The sequence below is a fragment of the Nelumbo lutea genome, chromosome 8, assembly GCF_056320005.1.
Source record: "Nelumbo lutea isolate HS-2025 chromosome 8, American lotus-T2T, whole genome shotgun sequence".
Lineage (NCBI taxonomy): Eukaryota > Viridiplantae > Streptophyta > Magnoliopsida > Proteales > Nelumbonaceae > Nelumbo > Nelumbo lutea.
Window position 1 is genome coordinate 19,118,547 of NC_142691.1, and position 27,882 is coordinate 19,146,428.

At 37.8% G+C, this 27,882-nt stretch overlaps 1 protein-coding gene across 3 annotated transcripts; it reads right to left on the minus strand.

Moving 5' to 3' along the window:
- Positions 1-1,175: 1,175 nt before the first annotated feature.
- LOC148843151 (trafficking protein particle complex II-specific subunit 120 homolog) lies at positions 1,176-26,193 on the minus strand. Of its 3 annotated transcripts, XM_088959754.1 has the most exons (11): positions 25,612-26,193; positions 23,714-23,920; positions 23,376-23,558; positions 22,556-22,662; positions 21,580-21,639; positions 18,065-18,356; positions 6,843-7,135; positions 5,547-5,686; positions 4,809-5,252; positions 2,690-3,652; positions 1,176-1,763 (listed from the first exon to the last, which is right to left on the minus strand). In XM_088959754.1, exons 1-11 carry the CDS (start codon positions 26,020-26,022, stop codon positions 1,543-1,545), a joined length of 3,321 nt encoding a protein of 1,106 aa, XP_088815880.1. In that variant the 5' UTR covers positions 26,023-26,193; the 3' UTR covers positions 1,176-1,542. The 3 variants fall into 3 exon arrangements, with proteins under 3 accessions (XP_088815880.1, XP_088815879.1, XP_088815878.1); XM_088959753.1 differs by having other exon boundaries at positions 4,809-5,686; positions 6,843-7,063; XM_088959752.1 differs by having other exon boundaries at positions 4,809-5,686.
- Between the last annotated feature and the right edge of the window lie 1,689 nt (positions 26,194-27,882).

Below are 27,882 nucleotides of genomic sequence, written 5' to 3' on the forward strand. Positions count from 1 at the left end.
ATCATTTGGTTTCAAAAATTAGCTCATGGTTCGGTTAACCAAATCGTGAGCACCTTTATTTATTACTCATTAGGCACCACTTAGGAGAAAGTGCCTTTCTAGCAAGAAACATGAAAAAGACATTTTCCAAAAAAATGGTTTTTTACAAAAAATCAAGATAAAGGGTTGTAACCACATTTTACTTTTATATTTTAAGTAGCCAATAAAACAAGAAATTGCTTAAAATGCCTACATAGTGATTTCTCTTGAAATGGGTTGGACTTGGATTTTTTGTCCTTAACGGTCAAGGCTAAGCTTGAGCCTAAGACTTCGGCCTTTTTTGTTTTTTGAGCTGAATCTGGGCCTAACCCTTTAAGTAGCCCAAACCCAACCCAATTGTACACACACACACACATATATATATATATAATATTGGAAAAGTTGGGCTTTAAACTCAGACTCAGGCCTGGATTGACTATAAACCCGGCCCACCCCACCCAACTTGCACCCCTACTTTCCGCTACACCCTTTCACATGGAAATGGACGCGCGGTTAGTGTACTGGCCACAAGAAATAAATCATGAGCAGAAGGCCTCCGCAGGAAGTCAATAACGAGCCAGTGGTCCATGTTTGAGACTTGAGATCACTAACGTCAGGTGATAAAATGGCTGTCGCCAAAGTGGCCGTACTTTCTAGAGAGTTCAAATCAGCTCCTGCCATGTATTGGAAACATCTCCCAATGATGATATCATATCATTTCTGATATCAACAGAGATGTTCCCAATAAACGGTAAGGATGTGCTGTGGGACGGGGAGGGGTGCGGATTAGCCCCTCCGTGGCTCCGTGCAATGCAAGTATGCAAGGGCCGGAAGGGCCCTTTATTAACTCGAAATCCTCTTGACGGCAGGCGCAGGAGGCAAAGAGGGAAGAGTGGAAAATGGATAGAAAGCTCAAATTTTTCATCCACTTGCATAATTCAGTAACTCGGACAAAAAGAAAAGAGAGAGAGAAGAAAAACACAGTATCAATCGATCATTAAGTGGGTCCATGGTTTTCATGGTTGAAATCATCCCCAGTTGGTTCAACATCCAAAGCAAATGATGGTCCCGACCGTGGCCACCTAATTTTTTCTTCATATTCCGCAATTCACAACTATAGATTTCATCATTAAAACCCACAATGAAAAATGGTGAAATTGAATACCAAAAAAGGAAGCAAACGCATCTATAAGCTTACTGAGTTGCAGAACTACTCTTATCAACCATCTTTGCATTATCAGTAAATACCTACACATTCTCTCTCTTTATTTTCATGAATTTGGACAGAAAACACAGTCAAATTGAACGACTTATGCACAAACGGCGGGCAGGGAAAACCTTGAGTTCTTTATCCATGACCCAAAAATCATGGCAAAGTTGAAGATATTGGAAAGGTAGAGGCATGCTATTGGCATCATGGCTTGGTCCTGAGTTTCTTGTGATCTAGCATCAATTAGCTCTTTGAAAAACTGCCTCTGATACAAAATCAGCTTGGCCAATGATAATGTCAAATGGAAAAACCAATCATGTGCTCCCAACAACACGGATATGGAAAGGTGACCCACGACAGAAGATCGGCTCATCAGGTGAATCAGTTTTTGCACGAGCCCTAAGGATGTCATTGGCATCAGCAATAACAGCAGCAGCTACAAGGGTGTACTCACCAGGGACAAGGAAATACAGAGAAAAGGAATGGCTAATTTCTTGAAGTGGGGGAACCTCCACGCATATTTCACTCAAAACACCTTTAACACAACATGCAAATAGCAAATAAGTAAAACCAATGTCATTCCACATATTCATACATGCTAATACCAATATGTAAAATGCAGTTCCATTCATTTATAAATTCATTATCCATCCATAATAACTTTCAAGGAAATATGACATAAAAGAAATTCTGGTTAAAGAGAAGATGGAGAAGAGGGGTATGGGTTGTGGTGTGTTTTCAGTTGTAGGGTATTTTGAGGGGGCATGTGTTCAAGCCTGAAGTTGGTAGGTTTTTCTTTCTTTTTTTCTGCTGCAAGCTGCAAAGTTGGTAGGTTGTCACTTCTCTGTGTTCTGGTGCATTTGGGTGGAAAAAAAAAATGAATAAATTTTTTAGAACATTTGCAAGGTGGAGGCGGTGATGGGTTATGTGAAAAGCAATATTTGTTCCTGGCTGCGGGAGAACAAAGAGTTGGTAAGTGTCCCCCAACCCAGGTGCAGGCAGGATTTGATCCCAAGTCTCCACTACGACCAGCAGGAGACCTTACCAACCAACTGGTTGGCACCTTGCAGTTGGTAAGTGTTCCTTGTAGTTTTTCCCCCTTTTTGTGACAAGGGCAGGCTACTTCTGAGATAATTGTATTATGGGTTCTTTTTGTACATTCCCATTGTATAGTCCCTGGATATACATGGGTTTCTGATATATTTTGATGTTTATAATTACTGCATTACCTTGAAGAAGAAGAAGAAGAAGAAGAGGGCATTATAAATATAGCTACATAAGAAACGTGAGGAAGTTCAAGCCTTGTGAAATCAGGAAAAAAAATAAACGGATTAACTAAAGGGCAGCCCAGTGCATGAGGCTTCTGCCAACACAGGATCTGGGGAGGGATAGATAAACTAAAAGATATATAATTTCTCCAGAAAGGTCAGGAACCAGAAAGAAGTTACATTAGAACCATACCAGCCCATAGGACAGTAGCTTTATTACCCTCGATGCAGCTTTCCCCTGCCACATCTCTGCAAGTAATACTGAGACTCATCCTGATGATTTCTTTTGTGTTATTGCGAACAAGAACTTCCAAAGGAGTCATTTCATGTGCTGGTACAGAACCTTTTTCCCCTGAAGATGTAATTCGAATGTCAGATTCTTTGGGTGAATCAATCTTTGCAACAGATCCATTACCATTTCTAGCAAGCCTGAACCCAAAGGTTAATGGATCTGGCAGTAGGATGTCCATAACCGATGTTTGAAGAGCTCCTTGTACTGCATCTTTAATATTCAACTCCCCAGAGCTGTTCCGTCCAGATTGCCACCTCACCTTTATTCTAGAAACCAAGCTCTTTATAGAATTATTCAACTCAGCCTTGGTGTTCTTATCTGTGGAACTTGAACTTCTGCTACTGAGAGGCCCATTTGCTTGATAATCCTTTGCAAAAAAGGACCCATCAAGAATAGGTAACTTAAAATGTTCCAGTGGTATCAGTACCCTTGCAGAGCAGTCCCTATCAATTCTAGTTTTTGGATATCCAAAGTCAGCAGCATCACGATCGACAAAGGTTGATTTATCCTCATCATTTGTACTTTCCAGCTTGACAGAAACACTGATCTCAAATACAACATCAGTTGGATTAGATAGCTCAAGTTCAAGAAGCCGAAGACCCCAACTCCCTCTGTATGGATCAATTTTTACCAAGCTATCGGTCTTACTTTTTGTAATGGTAATTTCATCTGTAGAATTATCCTCAAGATAAACTGGTTTTGGCATATTTTCACTAATATGCGCAGGAATTTCCATTGAAAGCAGACGAGCCTTCACAAATGACAATCCCTGCTGAACACAAATATGCAGTGGAACAACCAACCTTCTGCCTGGAGGCATAACAGAGTCACTTGTTGAGGTTTGGCCAGGATACTCCAACGGCCCTGACAAGGAAAAAAAAGGTTGAAAATTTTAGTACAAAGTCAATATAAACTACCATAAGAAGAATACAAATAGATATTTTAAATATTTCAAGCACAAAGTTCTCCTTCTAGAAAAAATTGACACCAGTTTGCAACATTGTAATATTAATTTCCTTTTACCCCTTTAAACTATAGGAGAAAAGGAGATTTGGTCATTCCCCCAACCAGAGGATGGGGGAGGAACATATAACCACCTTACCAAGCAGCAAACAGTAATATATTGTAAACCCATCATCCCAACCTGATACAGAACCAAAAGTTGAGGAAATGGAAATCATACCATTCCTTCCTCTAGATCTGCATGGGCTTTCTGGTGGCTATCATGATGGGCCAAATAATAATTTTTCACAAATCTGATGCATTCAGCAAATCCAAGACTAGTAAATGTGTGCCAATCCCTATGCCCTTACAATTCAATTTGATACAGAATAACAATATTGTTTCTAAAACAAACAAAAATATGCTTGGAAAAACAAAAGCAAAAACATGTTACACTTACATAAGGCCAATATGGGCTACTACTTGGTGTATGGTGCACACAACAAAATATACACTACACTATGGATCATACCAACTAACACGTAAATGTATTTGGAAATTTTGAGTATAAGGTATAAATGAAAATAAAAATAAAAAATAAGAAAGCTGAAATAATATCCATCTGATCACAATCTTTATGTGAATATTGTATGCTTTATGAAACATGTTTTTGAAACTAGAAATTTAAGAACCGGATTCTGGCTTTAGTCTTGGAAACAAGAAATACATTATACAAACAAGAACATGTTTTCTGTGTTTTTGTTTTAAGAGTCAACGCTTTTTCATACTATGCATGGGACGTATGTTTTTGAATTCAATAGGAAAAAACAATTCACTTTGTATAAAACCCCCTTAGGTTGTGTCCTCATCCATAAAACATGCCATTTCAGATGTCCTCAAATTCATACATCAGTCTACCAATGACACAATAGAACATGTTGCAATGGCACACATGCAGAAACAATCTCATAATTATATGGATGACTGGTTGTGTGTGTATACAGTGTCGCTTTCAATTTTTTGTGCCATCAATCAGTTTTAGAGATAAAGCAATATCATCACGTGGTGAAATATCTACCTGCATAGTGAATAACCATCATGGGGCTGTTTCCATCTTTCCATACCTTTCCTGCACTTCCAGAAATGCTCTTGCCAGCATAATTATCAAGATCCACCAAACCAAGTTGCCAGGCTCTTAAAGTCACTGGGAGTATAACTTCTGCACCAGGCTTCAGAGGAAGGGCTGATCTCAATGTCTCATATGAAATTGAAATAACAGAATCTTGGTTTTTTCCTGACAGTGAAATATGTGCTTGCTCAACTGGCACAGATCCTGCATTTGCAAGACTAATCCATACATCACGAATTTCACCTTCATACAAGATGGCAGCACCATCACCTCCCACAACATGTGACACCAGCAAAGGTAGAGGGGGTACCACAGAAATATTTGGAACAGCTACATTTTTCAACTTGGCAGATCCACAGCAACGGAAAGGATCAGAAAGCACAAGTCCTTGTGCTGCACCAAGGAGTAAATTATCAACATCTTTGAAAAGGTGCTGAGTAATAACACCAAAACAATGAACAATACATCCAGGGATTGTCAGTGGACCCACTGCAGTTGGAATCCCTGATAAACTGATAATTTTCGCTGAATTAGGTCGAAGACTGACACTTATGGGAAAAGCATCAAAATTTCCAGACTGGACTGAAAGATAAATACTGTCAACCATTAAGTTGAAGCCACAGGGATTCGCCAATTCCACTAGAACTTCAATGGGTTCTCCAACAACCCATATCAACTCCTGTTTACCTCTATCATTTGGTTCTCCTTTACTGAAAGGAGTGTAAATAAAAGGTCCTGAAGGTGCAGAGCCTACCCACCACTCTTCTCTTCCTCGGTTGCGTTTTACAATGTCCATTTGTGAGGGATGAACAGGAAAGGAATGCAACCTGGAAACAGTAAAATCAGAAATTATATAAATACAAAGATTCTATAGTTGGCCCTGTGGTAATCAGTTCTGTGAACAATAAAAAGATAACCTCAAAGAGCATCCTCTATAATTTTAACTTAAGAGCTTTGTATCTCATAACACATGGTTCCAAAAATTACAGAAACCAAGAGGAAAGTCATCTAACATTTTTCTCAGAATGAAGTTTATTTTGACAAAAAAAAAAAAAAAAAAACAACAACAAACCAAAAGAAAAAAAAAACTAAATTAGAAAAACTAAATGTAAAATACAAAAGAAAAATACCCAAAAGTAGATTAAATATCCACTAAATTAAGAAAAAAACTCCTCATTGCAAAGTAAGCAATATACATGAGTCATTACTATTGCATAAGCAAAACCAGAAACACACAGAAAATATACCATGGTTTTACATTGATTAGCCAATATGCAATATTATCAAAGAATGAAGAAATACCCATCAATTAAAAAAAATAGAAAAAGTGAAAGAATTTACTTCATAAACACGACTAGGCAAAACTAACCAGAACATGGTTTTCGAACCATCATTGACCCGGACGGCCAGACCACTTGGCCGGGAAACCGTCAAGGCAACCGGTTCCGTTTTACCCCTAACCCAGTCTTATGTCCAAAAATGTTGACTTGGTCAGCAACCCATTGACCCAGGTGGTTGAACCATTGACCCATTTGACCCGGTGAACGGTTTTGACCATTTTTCGTTTCAACTTTTATTTTTTTATATTTTTTAAATTGTGACGGACCATCCATTCGGACCGGATGGCCAAACCGCTGACCCGGAAACCGGTGGCCAAAGCAGTTCTGGTTCCAGGTCAGTTTTTAAAACATTGAACCCGGATATAAATGATTGCTTAAACTTTTCTTCTGCACTATCTGAGTAATCCAACTACATCATTCTATGAAATAGAAATTTTCATCATATCAGTACTATAAAGAAAGCACTGTGTTTGCCCTAGGCTCGTGAAAAGGGAAGAGGGTTTTCCAAGCTGAATTACTTTAGTTAATTTTCCTCTTTCACATTGAAATTGCATTTTCCAGCCCCTTCTACATGGAAAAAAGTGCAGCCCTAAGAATAAAAAGATAATTTTTTAGTACAATTGTAATAAAGTGTTAAAAATACCTTATGAAAGGTAGGGCAGGATCAGCGCAGCGAGTTCCTGAAGGAAGTCTCTCTGCTGAATTCACAAGTGCGCTTGCAAGTCCACTTTGGCCAGCAGGAGTGATCAGAGGGTAATATGATCTAAGTAGACGAGCTGCTGCACTCCATGCAGCAAGAGGATCTCCGGCACGAATAGAAGATTGAAGTATTTCTCTCAGTACAACCATCTGCAGGGTGCTCCACTGCGATTCAAATGATGAAACAGCTGAATGAGACTGCATTTTTCCAGTATCTGTATGATTTGGTCCAGTTTCCTATGAATAAGAATAAAGGAAATATGAAGGAAATAATCAAAACAGGACCTGTAATAAAAGGAATGAGACCGAGGTTCAAAATATCGACTTGTATCTTTGCTCGCGTTTCTTTTTAGTTTTTCTTTGAAACTGGTTCAGAGGGGTTGGTTTAAGGTCCGTCTACCCCCTGAACCACGTCAGACCCCAAAACACCCCCTGTAGGGGCGTATCAGGAAGCCACTGATACGATACATATCGGCCGATACGGCCTGATACATATCGGAATTTTAAACCTTGAATGAGACATATAGTTGTCAACGCAACACCTAGGCGGGCACCTAGGTGATAAGGTATTCTTGGAGGGTCGCCTCACCAAACGCCTATATATTTATATGTCACCACACAATGACACAATATTTTATGTTATTAATAGTAGTACAATAGATATTATTTTCATATTGTGGATTTATAGTATTAATATTGTTATTCTTATGATTGTTTCTTTTTGTTATTTTCTTATTGTTTGGGTCCAATCAAGACACAAGTCAGTGACATAGTCCTGAACCCTTTAGGACTTTAAAACCCGAACTGATAAGTAAAAAGTAACTTGAAGATTTTATCCAATTGACACACAAGAACAATTAATAGGACGTCTTCTTCTTCTTCCTAAGACTAAAACAAAGGCTCAACCCTTATGTTTTATATGTTTATTTCCTTTCTTATTCTTCTAATCGTAAATATGTTGACTTTCTATCTATTGATATGGGGTTTATACTTATTTCATTAGAACAAGTAAAAAGTAACTTGAAGATTTTATCCAATTGACACACAAGAACAATTAATAGGACTTCTTCTTCTTCTTCCTAAGACTAAAACAAAGGCTCAACCCTTATGTTTTATATGTTTATTTCCTTTCTTATTCTTCTAATCGTAAATATGTTGACTTTCTATCTATTGATATGGGGTTTATACTTATTTCATTAGAACTATGGTGATTAGTTAAAGATCACTACTTATTACTAACCTAGAGATATACCTTAGGATTTATATTTTTTATTTTAAAAAACCCATCACCTAGGTGATGCCTAGGCACCCGCCTAAGGCAACTAGGCAACAAGGTGCTCCCCTATCGCCTAGCTTCACCTTGTCACCTTGAAAACTATGTCAATGAGATGCACAAAATTGGCATTCTTTCAATCTCGGTATCTCATTTAGCATCTTTATTTTATATTAAAAGAGATCTTAAAAGCATCACCCAAAATGTGGATACAAATCAGTTTCATGAAAAATTAAGCAGTTGGGGTAGTTTACTGCAGTAAGAGAGGTGCTCAGATCTAAGTGAAAAAATTGTAGAACAATGTGAAATTGAATTGCCAAAGCACAACAAAAGCGAAAAGCATTAAGAATTTTAGAGATCATGTGAACAAGTTTATGTGCACTCGTGTACACGTGCATAATAAGAGTCCAACTCACTGCTCCCCACCACAATGCACATACAGAAGTGTGGGATCTGGGTGACATAAGAGGAGGGGTAGAAAAGCTGTTGAAACTAGGCAGGGGATGACATAAACCTATGTGCAGGATACCAGGTGTCCGGACCTTTCGACAAACTTGTAAAACTGTATTTGTATAATGTCAATTTTTCTGTTTAACCCATTCCCCTTAATTCCTGAACTTCAAAATATTGTTTTAAAAGGACATGCCATAAGGCAGTGGGGTATAGACCTGAAGGTGAGACAAGCCAAAAATGACTTGCCTCTATGGCTTTGTAAATTACATATGAGGCTTACTCCCTGACTATTGTGAGACATATGCCTTACATCCCTTCACCTCACATAGATAGAGGTGTAGACCTGTTGTAAAAGGTTACCTACAAACCTACCAATAAAAAAGGGGCACTTAAATTTGGAGCATAGGAGCATACCTCTACCAAATAAGGAAAAAAAAATGGGTTTGGGGCACTAAGGCTCAACTTCTGGAACACCAATTATGATCTGCTTCTGAATTTCTTAATATTGATTATGTCATTACCCAAATACTAGGTGAACGAAAGTATCAAGTGTTACGACGGTAATCTATATATGACATATACATATATACAGTATGTATGTATATATGGTATATATAATATTTTACCACATATATATGGTATGTATATGTGGTATAATATATTAATATTTACACTACTTTTTTTTAAATGTGATTATAAATTTGAATTAATTTTTTTTAAATACAAATACAATTAACTCGTGCAGGCTAACCTGGATGTTCGACCCGGCCCAACAAAAAACTGGGCCCAAACATGTATAATCAGGCCCGGGGTGTGGGCCAGACCAGGCCCAGGCAGACCTCAAGGCCAACCGAAAACCCAGCCTGACCCAGCACATGATCCTTTTCTTAAGAAGGTAAAAGTATCATTGTATTAATAATACAATAATAACAAAAGGCGTACAAGAGTTTCTGTACATCATTTACACCTTCCAAGGACCCCCAAAAAAGTCAACTCTCAAAAAAGAAGATGAACGTCCCTCCCCACTAAAAATTTCATCTTTCATAATTGAACAGAAAGGTTTATCAATTCATAGCACAAGGAAATACAAGCAGCCCAAGAAGAGGCACAAGATGCTACCTCCCCTTTAATAAAGGGAGATGGAGGATTCCACCTACCCTTTAGTTGATTAAACTAAGCAAAAATAAAATTATAGAGAATTCCAACACCATGGTCCTTGTATGCCACCCACCCACTGAAACCTAACTGTCATATTCCTTGTAAACCAGTTAACTTTTTTTTCTTTTGATAAATGAGTAAGATTTTATTAATCCAATAAATAAGAGTTACAGGCAACCCAGGGAAAAGCACAAGATGCAACCTTTCCTTTAAATTGGTCAGAGAATTACAAGTTCAAATAAAATTATAATGTAGCCCAAAATAAAGAAGCCCGATTAACCCCCTGTTTTGCAAGCAAGTCAGCCATTTAGTTTGCTGATTTGCCTACCCACTGAACTCTAATTGTCATATTCCATGTTAGCCATTTAACCTTTTTAAGGAGATCTCTATAGCCCCAGATCACAGAATCTGGACCCTGCAACCAACCCGCAATCACCTGGGAGTCCCCTTCAATAAGCAGATGCTCTACTCCTAACTGGTTTGCAAGCTAGATTGATTCCTTGTACGGCAGCAAGTAGTTCAGCCCTTAAGGATTCTCCCAAACCCGCAGGACCTGAATACAAGGATATAATACTACTATCTTTGTTTCCCAGCACTCCTCCTATGTCCGAAGGACCAAGGTTACCTTGGCTACTCCCATCAAAGTTCAGCTTAATGGACTCCTCCACAGGTGGCATTCATTCTACCTTAGATCTGTTCTTCCTGGTAGAACTATTAGCCACTACTAACCAGCTCCTCCATAGGTCATCGAAGGAATAGGTGTCAAAAAGATTTAATGTTTTCAGCCACTGAATTGCCCATGTCAAAATACAATCTTTAACATCCAAAAAACTTCTTTCTTTTTCACAAAAAAAAAATCTGGTGTTCCTTTCTTCCCAAACAATCCACAAAATAGCTGCTCTTATGCACTTCCACAGAATTCTACCTCTCTTTGTGTGCCATTGAGTCATTCAAATGTCGAAGGACTAAACAATAAGCTGATATCAGACGGTGGATTCCACCTACAGTCTAACAACACAAATATCCAATTTCATAAAGCTGCAACAAAGGAACAAGAGATCAGTAAGTGGTAACAGTTCTCAGTCTAACTTTGGGTTTGATTGGGATTATGGGGTTTAGAAGAGGCCTAAGGGATGCAAAAGTTGAAAATGTTATGAATTTGGTTCAAATATTAAATGGGGTGGTGTTAGATTCCTCTGAGAGGGATAAGAGACTGTGGACCCCAGCTCCCTCCGGGACCTTCTCTTGTGCTTCCTTCTTCAAATCCCTCTTGCCTTCAACCAATAACTTTTCACAAAATTTTCCAGTAAAGGAAGTTTGGGATGAGCCAATTCCTCCAAGGATTGGAGCCTTTTGTTGGAAAGCCTTTCTGGAAAGGTGTAATACTTGTGGCATACTCCAAAGAAAAAGGCCTTTTTGGTGCTTATCTCTGAATTGGTGCATTCTTTGCAAGGTTAATGGTGAAAACCCCTACCACATTATTTTCTTGCCCCTTTGTAGTTATTTGGGACTGGTTTTTTTCACTTTTTGGTTGAAGGTGGACCCCAGTGCCAAATATTCAAAGCTTGTTTAGCTCTTCATGTTCCTTTGATGGCCAAAGAAAAGGGGAAGGATTATGTGGAAGTGTGTGAGGGCTGCTATTTGTTAGTCTCTATGGAAGGAAAGGAACTCCAGAACTTTTTTTCTGAAAAATGAAAGAAGTAAAGAAAGTATTATTGAAGTAATAACAGTTAGGGTGGTGCACTAGCTAAAATCCTTGGACCTGTTTAATAATGTTTCTACAAATATGTTATTGAATAGCTTGATGGAGGTGGCTAATTCTGCTCCTGCTCGCTCTTTTGTTTGTCTTGTGTGGTCACCACTAGGATGTGGCATTATAAAGTTAAATTTTGATGGTAGTAGTGAGGGCAATCCAGGTCCTTCAGGTGTAGGAGGCGTGTTCAGGGATAAGGATGGGAAGGTGTTTGCAATGTATTCAGGTCCCATTGGGGTAGGAGACCCTCTTAAAGTTGAGGTCTATGATGTATTGGAGGGTATAAGAAAGGCTAATGAACTAAATATACAAAAGTTAGTCGTTGAAGGGGACTCAAAGTTGGTGTTAAGCTGTTTACAGAAGGAAAGTGGACTTTGGAAATTTGCTAACAAGAGGAGAGAAATTGAATGCAAGGTAATACAGGCCAATACATCAATCTTTGTTCGCGTTTTTTTTAGTTTTTATTTGAAACTGGTTCAGAGGGGTCGGTTTAAGGTCCATCTACCCCATGAATCAGGTCAGACCCTGAAACACCCCTTGTAGGGGCACGTATCAGGAAGCCACTGATATGATCGTATCAACCGATGTGATCCCATTTGTATCGAAATTTTGAACCTTGATTAAATGACTTACTTGAGAGATGGAAATCCGATTTTAGTGGGTGAAGAGAATAGCAAATGCATTTGCAGATGCTTTGGCAAAGCAGGGGGTGGAAAGGGACAAAATGTTTTGGGATGTATTGTAAGTTTTTTTTTGTTTTTTGTTGTCCTCTCGGAGAAAGTGAAGCCTCTTTATCTCTCTCTAGAGTGTTGTAACTATTTTTTATTAATTTAACGAATTCCTGTTATTGATAAAAAAATACCAATTTGGTCTCCTCTTTTGCAGGTTTTCAAAGGTATTAATCTTACCATAGTAAACTTCCCAACAAAAAAAAAAAAACAGCAATCTTTGGGGTAACGGGTCTAGTACAGAACCACCCCACAACCAGTTACCCTTTTTTAACCTTATAGCCTTAAGTGATAGTATCCAAGTCAGACAACCACCTTGGAGACTCCTTCAATTATTAGTTCTCCACTCCAAGTTGATTTGAGATCTGTACCCCTTGTACAACAATTAGTAGCTCAGCCCTTGTAGAGTCTCCTATTCCCACTAGGCCTGAAAATAGAGAGAGAATGTTATTGTCCTCATTTTTCAGAACACCTCCTATTCTCGATGGTCCTGGATTGCCCTAACCAAGGTTCAAAGTATCGGAAATGCAAGGTGTATCGGAAAGGTAATCTTAAGAGACATATCAGGATACACTTTCGATACACAAATACAAACGAAAAATGAGTTCTATATGACTATAACTAATTTATTTAAATATAAAAACCATACTTTAATGGTTATATAATGGTTTATATAACCAACATCACAAACACTAAAATGGTAATTGAATGTTTCGAGATTCTCATTGGTATGAGTTAATTTCTACAAAAGCAGTATTGTGGCTATCAACTCAATGGAAGTAGATCCTCTAGAAAATTTCAAATCTTTATTGGGGTGAAAAGTGGAAAATCTCCCCATTACCTACCTTGGGATGCCCCTTGGAGAGAATCCAAAATCCATCAACTTTTGGAGTCCTGTGCTGGAGAAATGCGAGAAAAAACTATCGACTTGGAAAAAGTGTTTTCTCTCCAAAGGGGGTAGGCTTACTCTCTTAAAGGCCTCCTTATCAAATCTTTCGCTCTACTTTCTCTCTGTCTTCTAGATTCCGACCAAAGTCAGAAATCAGATTGAGAAGCTTCAAAGGAATTTTCTTTGGGAAGGTGGTGAAGATAAGAGAAACCATTTAGTCAGCTAGAAACAAGTACGCGGATCAAAAGAGGAAGGCGGCTTGGGTATTGGACAGCTTAAAGAGAAAAATTCCTCTCTTCTAGGCAAATGGCTCTGGAGATTTCCGAAAGAACCTAATGCTCTTTGGACTGCTGTCATCTCAAGTAAATACGGACAAAATACAAACGGGTGGGATTGCAATCTCCATTTGAACAGGATAAAGGCCATCAATCCTTGGAAAGGTATATGTTCCATTCATACTTCTTTCTTTCCTTTTATAAGGTATAAAGTGGGAAATGGTTCTAAAATTAAATTCTGGAAAGATCTTTGGTTGGGGGAATCTACCCTGGATGCCTCTAGGGAAATGGTTCTAAAATTAACCTCACCCTTGTCCAAGAAGCCTCTATTTCTGATTGCCTCCCAAACCAGTCCGCTGAGAATTCTTTAAACCTCCACCTCAGAAGATTCCTAAAGGACTCGAAGATTTCTGATTTAATAGCTTTAATCCAAACCCTCAAAGATGCCTATATATTCCCCTCTCATTCTAACACCTGAATATGGACCCTTCACCCAAATGGAAAATTCTCTTCTAAGTCTATGTTCAGGGCTCTGACTGCTGAAGATCAGCATCCCTCTTTTCCTTACAAGAAAATTTGGTGCAGCCACATCCCCTCAAGAATTTGCTTCCTTGTATGGGAAGCCTGCCTCCAGAAAGTTAATACTTGTGATCTCCTTCAAAAAAAGCTTTTGGGAAGATGCTCCATTTCTCCTCATGTTTGTATTTTATGTCTCAGCAAGGGTGAATCTGCAGATCACATCCTTCTTCATTGCAGCTTCACTCAAAGGATATGGTTCCATTTCTTGAATATGGCAGGGTACAGCTAGGCTTTTCCAAAACTCATTATGGACAACTTGAATCAATGGCAAGGAATAGGGCTTAGCAAAAGGGGTAAAGTCTTTTGGCAATCAGTGCATCATGCAGTAATGTGGGGCATTTGGGATGAAAGAAACAGCCGTATCTGTGACAATAAAAGCAGAACCTTGGAGGAGTTAATCTCAGATATTACCTATCTTTGCATCTTTTGGTCGGTGAATTCAGATCTATTTAAAGGACTTTCAGTCAATGATGTTATCAGAAATATTCACCCTTTCTATTTCTGCCTCATCCTCAGCAAACTCCCTTGAGGCATCCCGTTTCCAACAGTGAAGGTGTAATAACCCTTAATTTCGATAGTTGTGCCTTAGGCAATCCGGGCTTTGCAGGTATTGGTGGTACAGTAAGAGACTAAAGGGGCAATATCTGCTGGACTTTTAGTGGCCCAATCGGTTGGGCCGATTCCACAAAGGCTGAAGTGATGGCTGCTCTCACCGGAATCAGGATAATTAAGAATTTGGGTATTCAGAATTTGACCATTGCAGGTGATTCAGCAAATACAATAAAATGGTTAAGAGACAAAAAAGGGGGCCCTTGGAGACTTTATCACTATCTGGTTGAAGCTTGGGATTCTTTGGATGGATTGAATGCTAACTTAGTTTGGATTCCTAGGGAATACAATCATACTGCAGATGGCCTAGCTAAATTTGGTGTGTATTTGGAGTATCTGTCTAGCGACAAGCTTCCGCCTTTGTAACTTGCAGGGGTTCCCCCCCCCCCCTTTATTCTCAATAAATCTTGGTTAAATTTTCTCAAAAAAAAATGCATGTATGTGTATATATAGTAATATTTATTTTTTTGATAAACATATAGTAATATTTATTAGTTAATGCTATTTAGAAGCCATTAATTAGTTAATATTTATTATATATATAGATATATTGAGAAAAGGTAAAGTATAATTGTATTAATCAACCGGTCCTTTGTACAACGAGAAATTGTGCAAAAACTGCAACAAAAGAACCTCATAAAAATGCCATCCTCGAAAAAGTACAATCAAGTGTATCCTCTTAAAAACCTATGTGTATAGACAACCAGCTCCTAAGAAGCTCTATAGCCCTGTTAATGACCTCAGCTTCCGAGGCTTTTTGATCAAAAGTCCTGCTGCTCCTTTCAACCCAAACTGCCCACGAAATAGCCAAAGGAATTGAGGACCAGCATAATTTCCCCTTCTTTGTCATTCCAGATATGTGCCAAGCCTCCAAGCATGTTCTTACTGAGGCCGGAATACTCCAGCTTACCTTTAAGTTCTTTAGAAAATAGTTCCAAATCACTGTTACAAACTTGCAATGTAGAAACAGATGATTAACAGATTCCATCTCCACACTGCACAGGTTGCATCTCAAGTTATTGCACATAAAACCTTTCTTCAGCAGCATCTCTTCTGTGAGGCATTTCTCTAAAGCTGCCACCCAAACAAAAAAATTGATTTTAGAGGGTGCCACTGTTCCCCAAATGGCCCAGCTAGGAAAAGGAACTCGATTTCCTTTTACTAAAAAACTGTAGAAGGATTTAACTGAGAACCCTCCTGATTTATTCCACTTCCACGCTCTTGAATCCTGACTTTTTGCAAATTAAGAGTCTGCTCCTGGAGCACAGCTAGGAGATTTCCTACTTGCTGAATCTCCCAATCATTAAAGTCCCTTCTAAAAGAGGGGGTCCAACAAATTACCTAATATTTATTATATATAGATTTAGGTAATATTTATTATGTATAGAAGTTAATATATATACCTTAATTTTGAATAAATAAATATAATTCGTATTAATTTTTATTATTAAAGAATTTCTAATAATCAAATTTTAGCATTTATTGAGAAACTCCCATCAAGAGAAATAAAGGTTACTTAAGAATCAAAATACATATTATTAAGACAAGAAATAAAGGTATGCCATAGTGATGGACTAGTTGTCTTTGTAAATAAGTGATTAGGATTTGAAGCTTCTTGCCTTCAATTTATGGTTTTTAACAAGCTATTTCACTTAATTAGCATTTAATGATGTGTCAAATGCCTTAATTAAAGGTAACTCAAAGAGCATTTAATTAAATAATATTAGCATTTAATATCCTCTCAAATTTGAAGGCTTACTTAAAAGTGATATAAATGAGGGAGGAGAAATAATTTGAATTTGAATTTAAACAATAAAAAGAGAGGTAAGTTAATTAAGATTGTAACGGCTAATACATAGTGCATATCAGTCCATTTCGGTGTTGTATCGACCAATACATACCCGAAATGGTCCGATACGAGGCCGATAGAGGCCCGTATCAGTCAGTTATGAATGGGAAAAAAAAAACAAGAAACTTATTAATTCTATATGTTCCATGTATCGGATCCTGAAAAGGTACGTATCTTCCGATAACACTGCAAAATTTTAAAACTTGGTCCTGACTACTCCTGTCAAAAATTGAACTTAACAAAACCCTCTATAGGAGTCCCATCTTGCTTGAATTCTGAACTTCTTAGACAAAGTAACAGCCACTGCTGACCAGCCCTTCCATATATCATCAAAGGAGTAGCTTTCAAAAAAATTTAAAAGATTTCAGCCAAAGAATAGCCCTTGTCAAAATATCATTGATTTCAGAAAGACTTATTTCCTTTTCCTGGAATTTTCTGTCATTCCTTTCTTCCCAAATAGTCCACAAGAGAGCTGCTCTGATACTTTTTTTATTGGAAAATGTAACTTTCATTGAATTAGTAAAGGAGTACAATGCCAATCACTTGCAGCATGAGTGCTGACCCCATATTTTATCCCAAAATTTACAGTACAGCCCAAAAAATATTTTCCCTTTGAGTTCCTTGTTTTGCCAAAGTATCAGCCACACTGTTGGCTGACCTCCTTGCCCAAGTAAAGATTACTCAAGTTTCCCTTGCTAAATAATAAATCTCCCTCATTTTCTGTCTAAAAGTCCATGCCCCCAGACTTTTTGTCTGCAGCCATCCTATTAACAGCTTAGAATCTCCCTCAACTTCATAATTTTGGAAACCCCATTGCTTGGCCAGTCTCAGACCTTGGAATAAGGCCATAATTTCAGCTGCTCTGATACATTTCAACATGGTTCTCCCTCTTTCATGGGCAACCCAAAGGTAGATGGAAAAAAACAACAAATTTACTTCAGATGGCAAGTTCCACCTGACCCAAACAAATCAAAAACCCAAATCCTCCTCACTAAAACATTTTGAGATTAGAAATCCAACTCTTGATGACCTCCACTGAAATGTTGATTTCCACATTATTATCTCTACCAGAGAATTACCTTCTTGGGCTTGTGGAGTCATGGGCAACTACCAATTAGCTGACTCCATGGACCTATTCTCATCTAGAGGTCTAACAAATGCTATACAAAAATGCTATCTATTGCTTATTTCTTATGGCTCTCTCTCAAGCCAAGGAGGCAATAGATACCAGAATTTTCAATAGAAAATTTTGTAGTTAAAATCTATTTAGCCTGCTCTATTCATTAACTTAATGTTGTCCCTCCAACTGACAAAATGTAATTAAGGGAATGTCTATAAGACATCCTAAATGGGGGCTACCCAAACTGGTCCAATTGGTAAATTATGTTATGTGGCAAATCTGTAATGGTATGAAGGACTTGTTATCTATCAAAAAAAAAGTATGAAAGGCTTGTTTTTCAATTTTTTAGCTGACTACGACCATATATCAACCAATGGTTCATAATTAAACAGCAACCACTAAAAACATGTCAAAAAAAGCAATAATCAAAAAGAATCCATAAATATTCCTCTTGGCTCTTGCTCATTCTCTAACACTCACATTGGGAAAAGAAAGCAACTTTGAGTTGGTTGCTCTACTTTGAATACGGTATGCCTTTGTGGTCATTGCCAAAACTTGCATTGCACTGATAGCAGCCAAGTTATTCTCTTGTTGCAAATATAACTGAGCAACCAGCCTCGAAAAAAAGGCAGCTTTCCGCTGGTAACCAAGGGTCCCAAACAAACGAGCAATTTCAACATATAATATCAGCCGGTCACTAGCATCAGTCAAAGATTTGGCACCATCTACAGCAACTGATAACAATTCCACTACCTCCTTGATAAGCTCTAGCCTGTAAAAACCATGAAATGATTAAGATACCACACCAATTTCTATAAGAACAGTTTCAAATGAATACTTAGGTAGTGTATACATGATATTTGAAATATGAATTAACCAGCCATTTTCATTTACTCAAGGTTCAAAGTATCGATACCCTTGATAACAAATTTCCGTATCAAGATTTTTGTTTGACCGAAACTCTTTTTTTTTTTTTGGTTTCATAATTTGACAAGGGTCCTGTGACATCACCTGTTAACATTTCAAAACGTTGAAATGAGCTAACTCCATTTTAGGGTATCAGTGACACTGAAACCGATACATACTGGCTGATATGTACTGATACGCTGCGATATTTTGAACTTTGCATATAGTTGATAAACTTGCAGAAGCAGCAATTCACAAATTAAGGGACCGGCAAGTATAAGATCTAAAAAAAAATATCCTAATTAATTTTATCTTCATTGGCTGGCATAATGTCATTTTCATGAAAGAACAAAGTTTCTTCTGGTTAACTAAGAAACTTCTGATGAGATCAAATAATTAAGTAGAGACTTCCTAGGCAAGCACAATAGATCATAGATCCTAGTTCTGCCTTTCTCATATCAACTTCAAAATGGTGCAGGTAAGTTGGAAAAAAGGTCACAAAAGCAACAAGGCATCACATATATTTGTTGTTTCATTTAGAAATATAGACTTGATGACTTCTACTTAATTACAGCAGGAACACTAGGTCACCAAATGGAAGGAAACACCTTTTTTTTTTGAGAAAAGTTAATCAATATTCATTGATAAAAAAAGAAACGAGATACATGAGGAGGTGTACAAAGCAAGGGGAGAACCCCTACAATTTACAAAGGAGGAAGTTTGTCGCTATATAGATGCTCTAAGAGCGCATCACATTTAGCTAAGCCATCTGCTGTATGGTTCTATTCCCTAGGAATCCAAACTAACTTTACATTTACGCTCCGTTTGGTTCGTGGGAAGATTTAGGTGGGATGGGAAAAGATGGGATGGGATGGGATGGGATGGGGAAGTGTAAAAATTTATACTTCCCTTGTTTGGTTTTATATGGGGAAAATAATGGGGAAAACACTATTCATCATCTCCTACCTTCGGACAGTGCCGTCGGAGATGATGAATAATGCTTCTCCCAGTCTTCCACTACCCGCCGCACTGACGCATCGTTGTACGCGATTACATTTCCGTGCAGTAGAAACGCGCACGCCCGCAGATCCCCCGAAAGCATCTCCCCAGCAGAAGCGACCGTTGGGTTCAATTCACAGATGACACAGTTCACTGCCATTTGGAATGTGGTTGCCTTGGAAGGAGGGTTACTATCAGCTTCAGTATCGCTGGTTAATCTCAGCTTCAGTGTTCAGTATCGCTGGATTTCAGCTGGTAATCTCAGCTTCAGTATCACTGGACCTGTTAATCTTAGCTTCAGCCTCGACTGTTATCTCAGCCTCGACTGGTTATTATCACTCTGGATTTCAGCTTCAGCATCGCTTCTCTGCTGAAATGAAAGATTCTCACTTCGAGGGGCGTTGGCAGAGAATGTCACCTGGCGACCGTCCTCAAGGAAGGGGAGGTAGCAGATCGCCGATGGTTTTGGTGCGACCCCTCCAGCTCTTGCTTCTGGGTTCGAACGTCACTGTCACCGAACCAGCTCCTCTTCTGTATTTTCCACACAAGCCGTTCCTCACTCCCTCTCTTTCTCAAAATTTTCCACTGGGGTCGCACGGTTTTGGTGCGACCCCAAATCCATGATTTTGGGATCTAACATCCCACATATTTCTCATCCCATCCCTCTCTTTCCCTCAAAACAAATGAGAGAACTCGTCCCCATCCCACAAACCAAACTGAGCCTTAGGCATTCAAAGAGTCCCTGGCCTCTTCTAAATAGTGACTTAATCTCCATGGTCCCCCTTCCTTTTCTCTTAACCATTTTATTGTATTTTCTGAATCACCTGCAATGGTTATATTTTGAAATCCCAAACTTTTTATTATTCTGATTCCTGTGAGGGCAGCCATAAATTCAGCCTTTGAGGAATCTGCCATGCCTATAGGACCGCTGAAAGTCCAAACGATGTTGCCCTTTTGTCCTGCCTCCAACTTCTCTTTTAAACTGACACAGAGATATCTGCACATATGTTCCATGCCATGTAGGGCACTTCAATATTTAGTGTAAATCCCACACCCAATGCCTTGTCCAGTTGTGCCCATGTCATATCTGTTAATCGTAGTTTTTAAAGGCTTCAATAGGAATAATAGACGAAAATATGTTTACATTATTCCATAACTATGAATGTGGTTTTAATTACAATATTCATGCTGTCTTAGTATCATTTATCTTAAAACCTTTTTGGTTTTGATGTTGCACAACTGGATCAGTTCACAAGATCTCTGGCTGGTTGTAGCGGACACCACTATCACCAGGGTTAGGGGGTCATGGGTAGGGGGATGGGCTACCCCTGTTGCATAGCTCCATGAACCAAAAAGCAGAAAAAAATGGTTTCAAAACATCTCCATAGTTACAATTTCATATCTACCTAACTTTCATTGTGTTATGTGTCAAATATATACTATCATGTCATGCTATCATTAAACAAGATACACCACAAGACCCCCACCTATAGATGAACAGTAGGCTTGCATGAACTATTGCAAGCAAATGATGGCAAACTATTGACCACTAAAAAGGTTTTTCTAACTTGAGAGTATACAATCTCATCCTTGGAAATTCTTACACCAGTTATTGCTCCATCATGCATTTAAAAAAATAATCTTACATAAATGGCCAACAGCATCTAAGGAAGAAATATTGTAAGAAATAAGATTAATAAAAAATAAAATATAACAGCTCACAATAAGGTACCCAACTTACAAATTCCATGTTAGTTTCTATGCACAAAACAATATAATATACAGAAGATCAAGGAACAAGTGGTGTTTGTTTATGTGATGGCTTTCTTTTCCTAATTTATTATTCATTTCTTTTTCTAACAAACTAATAGCAAATTAGAAACACAACTAATACCATACCAAATGAAAGAATTTAGAGATGAAACAGAGAGGTATTCTAGGGTGACTAAAGTAATCATAAAAAAACAAGGAAGAAACTTTTTTCCAACAAAAATAATCATCTTTCCAATAGCCTATTATAGAAAACAGATAAAACATTTTGGCTGAGGAAAATCCATGATGGATTCATCATATTTCTTGTAGATGCTTACCCGCAAAGAAATCTTGCTAACTTTAAGATAGCTTCAAGCTCAAAGCTTAGTGGTGAGACTCTGCAAAGGAAGAATTAGAAAACAAACTATAAGGGGGTATCAACCATGAATAAAATGAATAAAGTTAAATTAAAATTGAAGTATCTCCTCAGGAGAGGGATGCATGGCTGTTTTTTGCTTTTGTATCTTCCTCACTTTTCATTTTGTCAATCAATCCTTATTACTGATCAAAGAAAGAAGCTTTGATGTGAATTATCAAAACAACAAAAAAAACAAAAGAAGCTTTGATGTGTCCAGGTAGAGGAAACCTGCTCCCCCAAGAGAGGAGGCATATGTGTGGTTGATTTCTATGGGAAGTATCCTCACTCAAGACAAATTGAAGAAAAAAGGTCATCAGTTTCCAAGTAGATGTGTTCTTTGTAAGATGGATGAGGAAAACATTCTTCACTTGCCGGTGCAATGCAGATATGTAAGAAGCATTTGGGCCTACTTTTTCAAACTCTTTAACATTTCTGGATGGGCTCCTAATGATTATAAGTATATTTTTGGCTGCTGGCCAAGGGTACATGGGAACTCCAAAGCAAAAATAATCTGTAGCTGTGTGCTGGGAGGTAATGGAAGCAAAGAAATAAGAGAATATTAGAGGATAAAATGAGAAGCAACAAAGAATTGGGGGCTGTGATCAGCTCAAGGATTGTTGGTTGGGTGTTAGTTCTGCCAGAATTTGAAGGCCTTCGTAAAGAAAATTTTGCAGCTAAGTTTTGGAGTACTTTGAATGTTTAATTCTGATGTATTTCTTTGTTGGTTCTCTCTTGTATGTGGTGGGATGACCTCTTGTCACCTAAACATTGTATTTTGCTATTTTATTGAATAAATTTTCTTCTTTATCAATCTTCAAGAAAAAAGAAAGAAAGAAGCTTTCATTCATTACTAATTAAAAATAGAGAATTAAAAATAAAATAAAATAGAAGACCACCTTTGAGCATTTTCTTGAATAGACTTTCTGTAATGAGCAATCACATTATTGTAACGACACTTCACCTCATCCTCCAGAACTGGATCCTTTTGGCTGATCCGATCTATCTGATTGCATAAGAAACACAAATAGCATAAGCTTCATAAATGTAATTGACATTTATTCAACTAAAACATGACAATGAACAGCATTTCAACTAGAAATGCTAGAACAATCTAAATTCTATAAAAAGAACTCTTAACCTAAAGACCATGTAAGGTATATTTGTATACTTGACCCAAAAGATGAGCGACCCTCAGATATACCTGTGTCACACACATTGATGGGTTTTTTTTTATTATTATCAGCAATAGATTGTCCTAAACATTGAAGGATTTAATTATTCAACTGAACACCAAAAAAAGGGCATCATTCAACCAAAAATTGAATCGCTGAGCAAGTGACAATGGTAATGGTAGACTGATAGATGGGCCATCCTCAGATCTACCAATGCCATACAATTAAGTCCTACATGTAGGTAGCCAGTGAACCATTTCCAACCAGCCAACAATCAACCCAATCAGATAAAGATAGCTAGCATACTAACATAATTTAGACAGGTTACTGTATTTTTAGATTGGAATGTTACTGTCATCCTTATAAGACAGGTTTTAGCATTTGTGATCTCTTATTGGATTCATAAAACAGGCATTGCCTTGCTCTTTAATGTTCAGTAATGTACTGTGCACACATCTAGACTCTAGAGTGAAGTGGAGTCTATTTAACTTCACTTTATTCCTGTTCAATATTTCTAATCTTCTACTTGAGAGGATGTGCCTACCAGCAAGGCGCATACACTACCCTCCAATGCCCCAGCATACCAGAAATAATCCCCTGTTAGCCTCGCAAGTTCTATTGCTGTAGAGTAATGGGCATTGGCATCAACAGGTGATCCTGCAAGCAAGCAATAATCTCCTATTGTCTTTTGTGCGCGGCCAAGCCTCCGTTTTTTGGCCTTGATAACCTGCAGTTTCAAAAGGTAGGAAGAATCAAGTTAAAACAGCTGAATCAACGGTACCTTGGGATGATATTAGATGCTCTAAAATAAAAAGTAATAAAGAAGGAGAAAGAAGGAACACGAAAACAATTGCCAAATCCTTAGGACACCTAAACATAAACCTCCTCTGAACTAAGACTGGCTTGAGAATCTAATGGTGTCTTCAGAATAGTTCCAGTAGATTCTGCACGAAGAACCCATTTTTCGAATTCCATCAGTAATGAAGCAGCAATGTCTTGCACCATCGTTTGCAAGTGAAATTCTAGAGTTTGCAGATCCGCAGGAGGAAACAATATTAAGTTGTCTCCCCTTTTACCACCATCTTCCAGCTGTACCAGAAAATATTCATTTAATTCAGAAAATTAATGGAAGGGTGCAAACTAGTGGGGAAACTTCAATAATTGGTGTTTCTGTTCTCTAAAATTCATAGTACAGCAAAGCAACAATGTTAACAACATTCAAACCTACATGACTTGAAATCTGTACATATAGAACAAAAAAAAATGTAAAAATAAAACACTGCAAAATCTACTCATTAAAAAGAAGACCTTGAATATATTTACATGCTATGTAGCAATGACCCCATTTTTTGAATGAAAACACATACACACATCAGCAGCTATTATCTACCAGTCTCAAATAACAAGTGTACCAAAAATAAAATAGAACTTATCAGTTATCACAATTTACCAAATCTTTATTTTTCTTCACTCTTTTTTTGAATAGCATAATGATTTTACTGTCAGACATGATTTATAGGCTCTCTTATAGTTGAAGTGCATCAAATTATATACTTGCCTATAATTCTACAAGCCTCTTGGGCTTATTATATACTCGTCTTTAGTAACATCGCTTTCACAAAACACCTCTCAGATTCCAGAAGAAATTTAACCTACTTCAGTCCCTCTTTTGGGGAAAAGAGGAAATCTCTTTTGGAAAGCAGTAATTCATGCTTTGATGTGGGGAATCTGGAAAGAAAGGAACAGAAGAATATTTAAGGATAGCTTCTCCTCCTTGGGTAGTATTTGTGAGAAGATCTTATCCCAAATCTTTTCTTGGATGCTGGTCCACCAGCTCTTTGATGGGGTGAGCAGAGGGGAGTTAAAAAGAAACTGATTGCAAATCCTGTATACTTCCCCTTCCTCTCCAACTGTACCAACTCTTCCTCCCCTAAGTAAGGAGTGTGATTCCCTGTTGCAGTTTGATGGCAGTTTTAGAAGGTAACTGCTTCCTCCACCAGCAGCTGGAATAGGGGGTACTACTGGAGGCATCTTGTGGGCCTTTAGTGGCCCAGTTCAAGCTGCAGATGCCTCTGAAGCAGAAGTCAGCTCCCTTCTAGAAGGCTTAAGAGTTGCTAAGAGGCTCCATTTCAGTCCATTAGCAGTAGAAGGAGACTCAAGAATTACCATTAAGTGGGCAAAAGAATAAGATGAGGGACCGTAGAGGCTAGCTCACCTCCTTGCTGAAATTCATGAGCTGTCTTCTCTGCTGAACTGCACCTTTAGATGGATTCCTCGGAAGATCAATAGAACAGCAAATGTTTTAGCAAAGCAAGGCTTGGAAGTGTTTTTTTTTTTGTATGGTGCTAACACTTTGCCATCTTAGTTTGATACAGGCTCTTCTTTTTGTGCTTTTGTGGCCTGTTTTTACATCTCTTATGTGCATCCCTCCCCCCTTCTTTTGAATATAAGTTATCTTTCTCTTCAAAAAAAATGCAAATTTGCTCCATCGCCATAACATATGCTACAACTCAGACGTGCAATTCAAGTTATGTAGATGCACCTAAGGAAGCAAATCTAAAAGGTAGTTCTTTTTTGATTGGTAAATCTAGAAATTAGCTATTACAAGCCATTTAGGATCATAACACAGTTCCATTCGTTTTAATGTTTTGAATTAAACCAAACCTGTTTTTATTCAATTTGGTTGTTCGAAATTCCGGTGATTTCATGTACTAATCAATACGTGGTTGATGCCCATTATTTGCTACAAACAATGTTAAAGCTTAAAGTTTGAAATACACCTGAGCATCGCCGGGGGAAAATGCAAAGCAGCGCTTGACGAGAGCCGAAGTGTAACTCTTGCAGGCAATGGAGAACTGAGCGGCGACGACATCGAGATCAGGTGAAGACGGACAATGGCAGAGGCCAATGACGGCGTGGATTTTACGATTGGACTGGAAATCTGCCCAGGGACTAGGAGGGGACCCACCGACCATGAACTTGAAGCGGAGGCTGCCTGTGTCCCATGGCTGGTGGGCGAATGGACTCTTCTGGTGCTCTGTGTAGAAGGAGCTGATGGCAGAAAGCTCGACCTTGCGGTGGCGCACCAGCATCGACAGGTAGTCCCTCAGCTGCGCTTGTGGAACCGGTCCGATCGGCAGCACCGCTATTCTGATCATACATCCGCTCTCGATGCTCACGTCCGGCTCCATCGTCGCCGCCGTTGATCGGGAAAATGTTGGTGATGGGTGGTGGGGAGGTCGGGTTGGATTGTGAACCTCAGTCGCGATTCATTGGAATGTCTAATGGATGTGAGAGGACCGAAGAAAGAAAGGAGAGCGAGTAGAGCAGATCGGAGAAAGGTTGCGATTCAAAGTTGTTCCGGTATCATACCTTCCCGGCATCGTAGTTATTGCCGATGGGACGGTTATACTTGAGTGTCCCACCACATGAATAGATAACTGCATCCATCATACACCACACATCTGGAACATTTTCTTGCGAGTCTCTTAATTCTCGTTCCAGGAGGAGGAGGGTCCCAAACAAATGTTCAATCCACGTGGTGTAAGATGCATTTATGAATGAGTGCACGTCAACAAGGCTCGGGTTTGTTTGCGGTGCAAATTTTATTTTGCACCGGTGCAAATTGGACGGACTTTTTGATAACTGGGTTTGGAAAGAGTACAAGTGCAAAACCTTGCATTTAATATCTCTATTAGTAGAGACCCATGCTTTGAGTGAAAGTGAAATAATGGAAATACATTTTTTTCTATTTTCCATTGTAACACTATGAACTAAGATCATTTTAGGCAAAGATTATAATGTTTAAATTATATAATATATAATTTATAGGAATAAACAAACTATTTTAAATACACTATAACCTAATTACATTTGTTTCTTGGAGATTATTGATAATTAGTACGTATTTTCAAAAAGTAATTTTAATGGTTATAGATTTTAATTTTTGGTAACTTTTCATATTTATTAGAAATTGTGTTAATCCATTTTTGGCAATTTCTTGGATAATTTTTGGTAAATATGACAAAATTATTGGTACTTTATTTTTGGTTATTTTCTTGGCTAATTTCTGTTCATTAAATGTAATTTTCTGCTATTTACAACTCAAATTATATCTAAATAAATATAATTACTTTTAATTACAGTTTAAAATGTAATTATATTACTTACTGTTTCAAATATTATTTAAATAATATTTAAGATAAAACTATTAATTAATGAATTAATAAAAATATTAATGTTTTTAATAAGTACCGCAATTATTGAAAATACTGTAAAATATGGTTAATTATTAATATAGTATAATTATTAAAAATTTGTTAATAAAAAATTCTATTTAATAAATAATGTTAATTGATTAAAATACTATAATTATTAAAAATGTTAGTATATTAATTAAAAATACTATTAATTAATAACTTCAGTATTTTAATAAATACTTTTAATTAATTAATAAAATATTGTATTAACTAAAAGTGCAGTTAATACTATTACTTAATAAAATGGTATAGATATGCCCTCCAATTCAAGTCAAAGATTGATGAATTACGAAAAAAAGGATTGAATTTCTTCAATCAGGTGACATGGATGAGAATGCCATAGCTGAAGAAAAAGTCCGGAAGAAGAAGGAATTAGAATTGCAGTATGATAGAGAGGAAATATATACCGGAAGCAACGCTCCCGGCTTCCGGTGTGATTGGTTGAATCACGGAGACCGCAATACCCATTATTTTCATATCACTGCTTCTACAAGGAGGAAAAATAGTATCAACTGGTTAAAGGACAACAGTGACTCTTGGACTTGAGAACCATATAGTACTATACTTCTCCTCCATTCATTGCCATTTTGCTGATATGGATTCTGCTCTTCTTGAATCTGTGGTTAATACCGCTGAAAATCTGTACTCCATCCCAAACAACATTGCTCCTCTTAAAGCTCTTGGGCCTGACGGATTACATGATTTATTATACTAAAACAGCTGGGACATCCTTGGAGAGGATTTTTGTGATTTTATTAGGGGCTTCTTCTCTTATCTCTTCAATTAACGATA

Bases quoted from the DNA above. Each gene is read 5' to 3' on its own strand.
- LOC148843151 (XM_088959752.1), bottom strand. From the start codon at position 26,022: ATGGAGCCGGACGTGAGCATCGAGAGCGGATGTATGATCAGAATAGCG. The intron at 18,357-21,579 runs GTAAGCATCTAC...TGGTTTTTACAG, and splicing joins TTAGCAAGATTTCTTTGCGG to GCTAGAGCTTATCAAGGAGG. The intron at 7,136-18,064 runs GTGAGTGTTAGA...TCTTATTCATAG, and splicing joins AGTTGCTTTCTTTTCCCAAT to GAAACTGGACCAAATCATAC.